An 11905-nucleotide genomic window follows, 5' to 3' on the forward strand; every position below is an offset into this window, starting at 1 on the left:
CTGGTTTGAGAACACCAGTCTCCACTCTGCCCACAGGGACAGTGCCAATACCACCAATTTTGTAGACATCCTGGAGAGGCAGACGCAGGGGCTTGTCAGTTGGATGAGTTGGTGGCAGGATGCAATCCAGAACTTCAAGCAATGTGGTTCCACTGTCATTGCCATCCTTACGGGTAACTTTCCATCCTTTGAACCAAGGCATGTTAGCACTTGGCTCCAGCATATTGTCACCATTCCAACCAGAAATTGGCACAAATGCTACTGTGTCAGGGTTGTAGCCAATTTTCTTAATGTAGGTGCTGACTTCCTTAACGATTTCCTCATATCTCTTCTGGCTGTAGGGTGGCTCAGTGGAATCCATTTTATTAACACCAACAATTAGCTGTTTCACACCCAATGTGTAAGCCAGAAGGGCATGCTCACGGGTCTGCCCATTCTTAGAGATACCAGCTTCAAATTCTCCAACACCAGTAGCAACAATCAGGACAGCACAGTCAGCCTGTGAGGTTCCTGTAATCATGTTTTTGATAAAGTCTCTGTGTCCTGGGGCATCAATGATGGTCACATAATACTTGCTGGTCTCAAATTTCCACAGGGAGATATCAATGGTGATGCCTTGCTCACGTTCAGCTTTCAGTTTATCCAAGACCCAGGCATACTTGAAGGAGCCCTTCCCCATCTCAGCAGCTTCCTTCTCAAATTTTTCGATGGTTCTTTTGTCGATTCCACCACATTTGTAGATCAGGTGACCAGTAGTGGTTGACTTGCCAGAGTCGACGTGTCCAATAACGACAATGTTGATATGGGTCTTTTCCTTTCCCATTTTGGTTTAGGTTTTGAGATGTTTTTCACCAACACCTGTATTCTGGCGGCAAACCCGTTGCGAAAAGCGAAGACTTGATGCTTTTGAGTTATGGTGTTGGAGAAGAATATTGAAAGTACCATGGGCTACCAAAAGATCAAACAGATCTGTGTTGGAAGAAGTACAGCCAGAGTGCTCCTTGGAGGCCAGGATGGCCAAACTTCGCCTCTCATACTTCGGAAAGACATATTGTCAGGTAGGACCAGTCACTGGAGAAGGATATCATGTTTGGTAAGGTGGAGGGTCAAAGAAAAAGAGGAAGACCCCCAGCGAAATGAATTGCCAAAGTGACAGCATCAATAGGGTCAAGCGTGGCAACAATTGTGAGGTTGGCCCATGACCAAGCAGTGTTTCGTTCTGTTGTGCATGGGTCACTATGAGTCAGTACTGACTTGATGGCACCTAACAACAAACAACAACAAATTTTCCTAGATTCATTTTCTGGCCTATATCTGACAATATTCTCATGCTATTCATAATGTTTAAATATTTAATATTCGGGTGCTATCTGACAGTATTTCACTGCTGTTCATAAGGTTTTCATTGGCTAAACATTCAGATATATTTCCTGTCTTCTTCTTTTCATCTGTCTTAGACTGGAAGTACAGCTGAAATCCTTCACCATGGATGACACTGCTTATATTTAAGATACAGATGACATAGCTTCCAGCATCACAGCAACACACAATCCATCACAGTATGACAAACTGACAGATGAATGTTGGTACCTATGGTAAGGACTGAAATATATGACAGACTTTGTCACTACTCACAGAGAGCTTAGAGTCTAATGGAGAAGAGAGTTAAAAAAAAAAAAAAAGTTATGAATGGATGTAAATGCTATGAAGGAAAGGTACACTATCCTATAAAACAAACTAGGATTAGCTTTTCTAAGGAAGTGATGTTCGAGAGAGATCTTGAAGTAAGGAGTAGGAGCTAACCAGATAGCGGGCAGCTAGAAGGTAAGAGAAGGGACAAAGCTTGTGCTATGGTTGGCTCAAATATAATAAATGACCAACAAACCTGGAAATGAGCAACGGAGGCAAGAGTAGACCAGTGTCCTAGTAGACATGGTAAAAGTTTTACTTCTTCTATGAGCAATGGACCACCAATGTAGGTTTATAAGGAATGAAATTAATCTATAGTGTAGAAAATGGAGTTACCTGATTTACACAATCCTTCTTCAAACTTTTATTAAGAACCTACTGGCTATCCCTGGAGTCACCCAAATTGTGAACATAGTTATGCCCTTGAAACACTCATAGTCTAAGTAGGGAGATAAGCATATGTATTATTTCCCTCTTGCTGCTACAAGAAATTACCACAAACTTAGTGGCTTAAAACAACACAAATTTATTACCATACAGTTGTGGAGATCTGACGTCTGAAATGAGTTTCACTGGTTTAAAATCAAGGTGTAGGCAGATCCTTGATTTTTTGGTTTTCACTGAAGGATCTATGGGGAAAATTGTTTCTTTGTTTTTTCCAGTTTCTAGAAACTGCTCATATTCCTTGACTTGTGACTACACATTACTTAAACTTTTACTTTCATAATCACATTTCCTTCTCTGATCCCCTACCTTCCTCTTATCCTTTTAAAGATGTTTATAACTGCATTAAGAGCCTTGTTAGCACGTGGATACTAAATGAAATGTCAATGCTAGCTCCTTGGGACAGAAGACCAGGCAGTCTGCTCCTGTAAAGAACGCAGCCTTGGAAAGCCTTTGGGGAAGTTCTACTCTGTAAGAAAAGATCACTAATGGTTGGAATCTCTCATTGGCACACACAACATGATTGCATTGGACTCATCTGGATAATTCAGAATACTCTTCTCATCTCAAGATCATTAACTTAATGGTATCTGCAAAGTTCCTTTTGTGTAACATATTTGCAAGTTTCAGGACTGGGATGGGGACAGGTAAGGGAGGTAATTTTTCTGCCTACTACAGCATGAAATCAAATTTTGGACAAAAGGCTAAAGAAGAAGATTGGATCCAAGACAAGAACATCTCTAATTGGTTTTATTTTTGGTGGTTACCTTAGGGCACACTGTCATGATTTGGAAAAGAATAGTTTGCTTTCATGTTTCAAATTTTACTAATTATGGATTTTTAAATGTCAAGTGAAAAAATCTATATAGAGTTTTATGAATTTTCACTAGAAAGGTACAAGACATTATTTGGGTATTTTGTTTTTATGGCTTGGGAAACATCAATTTCCAACAGGGTTTTCATCCAGCACCTAAGTGCAAATTGAGTGGAACCTTTTCAGACCTTAAGGTGCATACAGATGACTTGCAGATCTGATTAAAATGCAGATTAAATTTATTAGATTAGGGATGCAACCTGAAATTACACTTTTCTAATGTGTTCCCAGGTGACATGGTGCTGCTTGTCTGAGGACCACACTTCAAGAAGCAAAAACTTAGACTTCTGTCAGAACACATGGAATGTGTAATTCTGGGGAGAAAATAATCATTAGTACATGAAAAATAAACAAGGTGTGTTGGTGTAGGGAAAACTGAATTTCAGTACATTTTCTTACGATTAAGGATCAAAGAAAGTAGAATTTATCTGATCTGGATTAGAAAATTTGGAGACTTCTATTTCTCTGTAGACCACTGTTGTTAAGTACTGTGAGTCAGTTCTGATTCATAGCTACCCTGTACAGGGTTTCCAAGGCGTGGCTGGTGAGTTTGAACCACCAAACTTGCAATTCAAACTGACCTTGCGATAGAGTCCACTAGAGGAACATTTGTTGTCAAGTGAAGCCGAGTTGGTTCTGACTCATAAAAACACTGTATAGGGTTTCTGAGGAGCAGCTGGTTCGTTTGAACTGCTGACCGTGTGGCTCACAGTCCAGTGCAACTCTAGGTGTAGAGGTGGCTTCACATGGCATAATGGAAGCATGAAATTCTTTTGGTTTCACAGAACCGAGTTGCTGTTTTGGGCGAAAGTGTTTTCCCCAGATGTAACCTGATGTACTCTATGCAGAATCACACGCTCAACTTGAATTGTTAATCTTTTCTCAGAATATGTTTCAAGAGCATCTTTTCAGAAAGAAAGTTGGGCCAGTTACAATGTTCACTTTGCCATTCATGGCCAATCTGGAGAGACATCTGAGAAGGTGTGCAGTTGGAAAACAGGGACTCATGGTGCAGTTGGAGCAGGTAAAAGTACAGCTTCTGTGATGTGGTGTTTTTGTGTGTCTAGGAGGGGTTATTAACAGGGAATAATAATAGGTGAACTGGTGAAGGGACAGAAGGAAAAAAAACAAAGACAATCGTTTTCCAGGAGGCCCAAATTTAGCCAGTTGAACTTCAATGTTTTATACACTAAGTATTAAAGAATTATATTACATTAGTACTAGGTAGATCACAGGAGTCCTTGTGTAATGTTGTAGGATCAGCACTGCACAGCAAACCATAAAGTTGACAGTTCAAACCTACTAACTGCTCCTCAGAAACCCTATATATAGGGTTTTTATGAATCAGAGAATTCAAAAACAGTTGCAACAGTATATTGACAGGGAACTTCCAGAGGTTCAAGCTGGATTCAGAAGAGAATGTGGAATAAGTGATATTGCTGACGTCAGATGGATCTTGGCTGAAAGCAGTGAACACCAGAAAGATATTTACCTGTTCTTTATTGACTATGCAAAGGTTTTTGATTGTGTGGATCATGACAAGCCATGGACAACATTCTGGAAAATGGGTATTCTGATACACTTAATTATGCTTATGAGGTACCTGTACTTGGACCAAGAGGAAGTTGTTTGAACAGAACAAGGAACACTGGATGGTTTAAAATTAGGAAAGTCATGTTCCAAAGTTGTATTCTTTCACCATTCTAGCTGTATGCTGAGCAAATAATTTGAGAATCTGGATTATATGAAGAAAAACATAGCATCAGTTTTGGAGGAAGACTTGTTAACAACCTGTGATATGAAGATGATACAACCTTGCTTGCTGAAGACCAAGAGGACTTAAATACTCACTGATCACGATCCAAGGCCACAGCAGTTACAGGCTGCACCTCAATGTAAAGAAAATAAAACCTATCATTTTCCCAAGAAAACTTTTAAAATCAGATCTTCTATGCCTTAACCATCAAGTAGGTTCTGACTCATAGTGACTTTATGCACAACAAAACCAAACAATGCCTGGTCCTGCACCAACCTCACAACCGTAGCTAAGCTGGATCCCATTCCTGCTCCACTGTGCCAATCCATCAGGTTGGGGGTCTTCCCTTTTTCTGATGATCCTCCAGGTGTTGGTACCTCCTGAAAATAAGTTTGAAGTATGAGACATGAAGTCTGGCCATACTGGCTTCCAAGGAGCATTCTGGTTGTACTTCTCCCAACACAGATTGGTTTGCTCTTTTGGCAGTCCATACTTTTAGTATTCTCCTCCAACTCCGTAACTCAAATGCCTCAATTCTTTTATGGTCTTCTTTATTCATTGTCCAACTTTCACATATATATGAGGCTATTGAAACATGGTTTAGGTTAGGTGCACCTTAGTCCTCAAACTGACACCTTTGCTCTTCAACCCTTTAAAGAGGTCTTGTGCAGCAGTTTACCTAATGCAATATGCTACTTGATTTCTTTACTGTTGCTTCCATAAATGTTGGTGGTTAATCCAAGCAAAATGAAGTCTTTGAACATTTGATGATATTTATTTGTCCAGTGGTGAGGATTTTTATTTTCTTTACATTGAGGTGCAACTCATACTGAAGGCTGTGGGTTTTTTTGTTTGTTTGTTTGTTTTTTTCTTCATTAGTAAGTATTTTAAGTCCTCTTCACTTTTCATCAGAAAGTATTTTAAGTCCTCTTTGTTTTCAGCAAGTAAGATTCTATCATTTGCGTATTGCATGTTGTTAATGAGTCTTCTTCCCATCCTGATGCCACATTCTTCTTTATGCAACCCAGCTTCATGATTATTTGCTCAGGATACAGATTGCATACGTATAGTGAAATAATACAACCCTGGCGAGCACCTTTCTTGATTTTAAACCATTCAGTATAATTTTGTGTTGTTCAAATGGTTGCCTCTTGTACTATGTACAGGTTCCCCACGAGCACAATTCGTTGTTCCGGAATACTCATTCTCTTCATTGTTGTCCATACCTTGTCATGATCCACACAGTCAAAAGCCTTTGTGTAATCAATAAAGTGCAGTTAAACATCCGTTATTCTCTGTTTTCAGCCAAGACCCATTTGATGTCAGCAATGATATTCCCCATTCCACATCCTCATCTGAATCTGGCTTGAACCTCTGGCAATTCCTTGTCAATGTATTGTTGCAGCCATTTTTGAATAATCTTTAGCAAACGTTTACTTGTATGTGACATTAGTGATATTGTCTGATGATTTCCTCATTCTGTTGTGTTACCTTTGGAGATGACACTAATATGGATCTCTTCTAATCTAGCCAAATTTCTTGGCATGATGAATTAGTTGAAAGATTTCAGTTTGTATTCCATCAGTTTCTGGAGACTTATTCTTTGCCAATGCCTTTAGTTCCCCTTGAAGGTCTTTCTTAAGTACCATTGACTTTTGATCATATGCTATCTCTTGAAATTGTTGAATATTAACTATTTCTTTTTGGTACAGTGACTCTGTATTCCTTCTATCTTCTTTTGATGCTTTCTGCATCATTCAATATTTTGCCCATATTGTTTTTATTAAGTGCTGTCAGTTCTGACTCATATAGGGTTTTTGAGGAGTTTTAAGGAGCTCTAGTAGTGTAGTGGTTACGAATTGGGTTGAGAACCGCAAGGTCAGCAGTTCAAAACTACCAGCTGTTCCGCAGGAGAAAGATGAGGCTTTTTGCTCCCGTAAAGATTTACAGCCTCAGAAACCCTGTGCCGGGTCACTATGGAACAGTTGGAACTGACTCCACAGTACTTAATAACAACAACAACAAACTGTGAGTTTGAACCACCTACCTTGAGGTTCAAACCTACCTTTCCAGTCCAGTGACTATCCCAAATGCCACACCAGGACTCCATTATGCCCATAGAATCCTTTTATATTGCAAGCTGAGACTTGAATTTTTTCCTTTCATTCTTTCAGCTCATTCAGTGTTCTCTTGTTCAATGTTCAATGTTTTCTAACTCTAGGTCTTTGCATATTTCTTTGTAATACCTGACTTTGTCTTCTCGAACTGCCCTTTGAAATTTTCTGTTCGGCTCTTTTCCTTCCTCATTTCTTCCATTTGCTTTAGTATCTGTACATTGAAGAGTAAGTTTCAGAGTCTCTTCTGACATCCATTTTAGTCTGTTTCTTCTTTCTTGTCTTTTTCTTTCTTCCTGTATGATGTCCTTGAAATCATCACACAACTCTTCTAGTCTTTAGTCATTAACATCTAATGCATCTTAAGAGTTGATTTGATGAGAAGTTCAGGTGGGATGTTTAAGGTCAAATTTTGGCTCTTGTGGACTTGTTTTAATTTTCTTCAGTTTCAGCCTGAATTTGAATATCAGCAATTGATGGTCTGCTCCATAGTCTTCACCTGGCCTTGTTTTGGCTTATGATATGGAGCTTTTCTACCATCTCGGTCCACATACGTAGTCAATTTGATTTCTATGTATTTCATCTGGGAAGGCACATGTGTATAGACATGTTTTATGTGGTTTATAAAAGATGTCTGTGATGAACAAGTCATTGGTCTTTCAAAATTCTATCATGTGATCTCCAGCATCCTTTCTATCACCAAGGCCATACTTTCCAACTACTGATCCATCTTCTTTGTTTCCAACCTTTGCATTTCAATTTCAAGTAATTATCAGTACAATTTGATTGCATGTTTGATCAATTTCAGACTGAAGAACTTCATAGAATTTTTCAGTTTCATCATCACTGTTTTTAGTGGTTTGTACGTAAATTTGAAAAATAATGGTATTAATTTGTCTTTCTTCTTGTTGTTGTGAAGTGCCATCGAGTCGATTCTGACCCATAGCAACCCTGTGTAGGGTTTCCAAGGAGCAGATGGTGAGCTTGAACCACTGACCTTGCAGTTCAAATGATGTTGCAGTCTGATGCATTAGCCCACAGCACCACTCCAGGACTCCATTTAGGCATATGTATATTATTCTATCACAGACAGCATTATACTTCTAAACAGATCTTTAAATGTTCTTTTTGATAATGAGTGTGATAACATTCCTTTTCAATATGTCATTCCTATATGGTTGTCAGATTCAAAATGGCCAATTCCAGTCCATTTCAGCTCACTAATGCCTAGGATATTGCTCTTTATGCATTTCATTTCATTTTTCACAACTTCCAATTCATCTAGATTCATACTTGGTACATTCAATGTTTGTTTTCAATGGATAATTGCAGCTGTTTCTCCTCATTTTAAGTTGTGCCCCATTAGCAAATGAAATCCCTGAAAGCTTTGCTCCATTCACATTATCACAGTCAGCCAATTCTACTTTGAAGAGACAGCTCTTTCCCAGTCATATTTTGAATGCTTTCTAACTTGAGAAAGCCTGGCACTATATCTGACAATATTCTGATGCTATTCATCATGTTTCAATATTCAATATTCTGGTGGTACCTGATGTTATTTCACTGCTATTCAAAACATTTTAAGTGGGTAAACATTCAGAAGTAATTTGCCTCTTCTTCCTAGTCTGTCTTTTCTGGAAGCTCAGCTGAAACCTGTTTTCCATGGGTGTACCCTGCTGGTATTTAAAATACTGGTGGCATAGCTTCTAGCAACACACAAGTCACACATCATTGAGACATAGTATATGATGATAATAATTGTTGTTGTAAAAGTACTTATAGCACTTGTTGGTAATAGTAGTAGTGGTACTAGGTTGAGGAGAAGGTGGAGGAAGAAAAGTAATAATGGAGCACCTAGATTGACCACTAGGGCTTTTGGGGGATTCCCAGTCTTGGAACTGGGAAGTCAAGGTAATTGAGCAAAAATTATTTATTTGTCAGAGGCCAATGGTGTGATTGTCAGCACCTTAAAGGCAGGAACATAGTTTCGTACCATTTGTATTTCCATCCTTTTCTCAGTGCCTTGTATACAATGAGTGCTTGGAAAATACATGCTAGAGCTAACCTAGATTTTTCCTTGAAAAATTATAATTTGATTATGTGTCAGCATTTCTAGAAATGGGGCATGATGTCCAAAAAAACTCCGTTGCCACTGAGTTGATTCAACTCTGCTTAATTATCATAGACTTTCTAATTTAAGCTTCTGTTTCCTTCAGTGCAGGAAATAAAGTTGCCTTATGTGGCAAAGACATTGCAGATTTGATTAAGTTAAGGATCTTGAGATTGGGAAATTATCTTAAATAATTCCAGTGGATCCTAAGTATAATCACAAATGCCCTTATAAGACAAATATTTACACAGACACATCAAGGAGAAAGTGATGTTCAGAGTAGTGAGGGATTCCGGCATTGAAACTTGGAATGATGTAGCCATAAATCTAGGAATGCCAGCCAACTCTCAAAGCTGAAAGAGGCAAGGAATAGATTTGGAGGGTGTGTGACTCAGTTCACACCTTGATTTCAGCCCAGAGATACTGATTGCAGCCTCCAGAACTGTGAAAGAATGTGTCTTTTTATTTTTTCAAGGCCATTCAGTTTATAGTAATTTGTTATAGTAGTCCACAGGAACTAATACAGTAGCCAACATTTACAAATACAACTATTTGACATAAAATTAAATTCTCAAGTTTTCTTGGAAAAATTGAATATTTAACATCACTAAACCAGTACATCCCATGGTTTCATTGGGGTGAGCAAAGTATCAGCCACTCCCTTTAAGGTATATTTACATTCCTTGCAATGGGACTCTATACCCAAGGTCAGTGTGCTGCATATGCAAATGTCAGGAAACTGAAGGTAAGTAAGTGTTTCATGCAAATAGGGTAGTGCATATGCAATTTCTGGCAATTAGTGTCATTTCAGAACAAAAACCCAGAGTGATAGTATCCAATTTTCCATGAGAAGTTTAAAATCCAAATCTTATATTAAAATAAATGCTCAATTTTTTAAAGATTTTGTGATGATTTAAGATTTTTAAAATGAGCTTTATAGAACAAATAAAACATAGTTTAAAGTCAATTCCATCTTGCTGTCTACCAGTCTACAAACTCTGTTGAACGGGAGTCTTGGTGTGGCGCTGTGGGTTAATGCGCCAGACTGCAAAGCCACTTGAACTACAAGACTGGTGGGTTCAAGCTCACCAGTCACTCCTTGGAAACCCTAGAGTTCCTATGGGTCAGAACCAACTCGACGGCACTTAACAACAATCACAACTGTTGAATGGGAATCCCTGGGTTGTGGAAATGGTTTGCAACCTCCATGGATAATGAAAGAGTTAGAGGTAGACGACTACTAGTACATGTCTTGGAAGAAAGGACTGATAATCTACTTCAAACAAACCAGCCACTGAAAAACCTGTGGTGCAGTATTACTCTGATATACATGAGGTTACCATGAGTTGGAGATGACTCTCAGCGACTGGTTTTTGGTTTGGTCAGCGCTATCCCTCCCTTTCTTGTAACCCAAGCTGGAGCACCACTCACAGGCAATACAAAAGTATTATGTTGGAATATGGATTGGGATTGCAATGCAGCGGTGGTAGATCTTTCCCCAAGTTCCACATAGGGAAATAAACATTTTAAAAAAAGTTTAGTCATCCAACATCCATTCCTGATAAAAACACTCAACAAAGTAGAAATTGAAGGGAAATTCCTCAACGTAATTAAGAGCATATATGCAAATCCAACAGCCAACACTACCCTCAACGGAGAGAAACTGAAAGCATTCCCAGTACACACAGAAACCAGCAAAAGATGCCCTTTACCACTACTCCTATTCGATATTGTGTTGGAAGTCTTAGCCAGAGCTATAAGGCAAGAAAGGGAAATTAAAGGCATACAAGTTGGTAAAGAAGAAATAAAACTCTATTTGCAGCTTATATGATCCTATACATAAAAATCCCAAAGACTTAGCAAAGAAACTATTGAAACTCATTGAAAGATTCAGCAAAGTGGCAGGGTATAAGATCAATATACAAAAATCAGTTGGATTCCTATACACTAATAAAGACAGTTCTGAAAAGGAAACTAGGAAAACAATACTATTTATAATAGTCATCCAAAAGATGAAATACTTAGGAATAAATCTAACCAGAGAAACAAAAGACCTATACAAAGAAAACTACAAAACACTACTATAAGAAACCAAAAGAAACTTACAAAAATGGAAGAATATACAATGCTCATGAATAGGAAGACTTAACATTGTGAAAATCTCAATACTACCTGACACAATCTATAGATATAATGAAATCCCAATCCATATTCCAACATAATTATTAAAAGAGATGGGGGAAAAAAAAGATTATGAACTTTATATGGAAAGGAAAGAAACCTCAGATAATCGAATCACTGCGTAAGAAGAAAAATAAAGTAGAGGTCTCTCACTTCCTGATTTGACACTTCACCTAGGAAGACAGGCAACCAACAAACATATGAAGAAATGTTCATGATCATTAACTATTGTTGTTGTTGTTGTTTAGTGCCTTAAAGTCAGTTCCGAGTCATAGCAGCCCTGAATAGGGTTTCTGAGGCTTTAAAAAGATTTTCTGGAGCTGAAAGCCTCATCTTTCTCTTGAGGAGTGGCTGTCAGGCTCGAACCCCTGATCTGGTAGCTGGCAGTCAAGTGCTTATGTATAGAGCCACCTAGCTCCCCCTTCACCATTAGAGAGATGACAATCAAAATTCCAATGAGATACCATCTTACACCAGCTTTAGCAGCAAAATTCAAAGACACAGAAAACAACAAATGCTGTTGAGGAGAGACTAAGACCCTCCTACATTGCTGGTGAGACTGTAAAATGGTTGAGCCACTATGGAAAATGGTAAGACGCTTCCTCAGAAAGTTGAAAATAGAAATACCATATGACCTAGCAATCCCTCTACTTGGTATATATCCAAAAGAAACAATAGCTAGGACATAAAAAGTTAGACACACGCCCACGTCCATCACAGCACTATTCACAATAGCA

The 11905-nt window shown here is 38.5% G+C and overlaps 1 protein-coding gene across 1 annotated transcript; it reads right to left on the minus strand.

Moving 5' to 3' along the window:
• Positions 1-4: 4 nt before the first annotated feature.
• On the minus strand, positions 5-884 carry LOC102830654 (elongation factor 1-alpha 1-like; the record flags this gene model as incomplete). The annotated part of the gene is made up of 1 exon (XM_006872047.1): positions 5-884. A coding segment is annotated over exon 1 (819 nt), but the record flags the coding sequence as incomplete, so codon positions are not given.
• Between the last annotated feature and the right edge of the window lie 11021 nt (positions 885-11905).

The sequence above is a fragment of the Chrysochloris asiatica genome, unplaced genomic scaffold (genome assembly GCF_000296735.1).
Source record: "Chrysochloris asiatica unplaced genomic scaffold, ChrAsi1.0 scaffold00181, whole genome shotgun sequence".
Lineage (NCBI taxonomy): Eukaryota > Metazoa > Chordata > Mammalia > Afrosoricida > Chrysochloridae > Chrysochloris > Chrysochloris asiatica.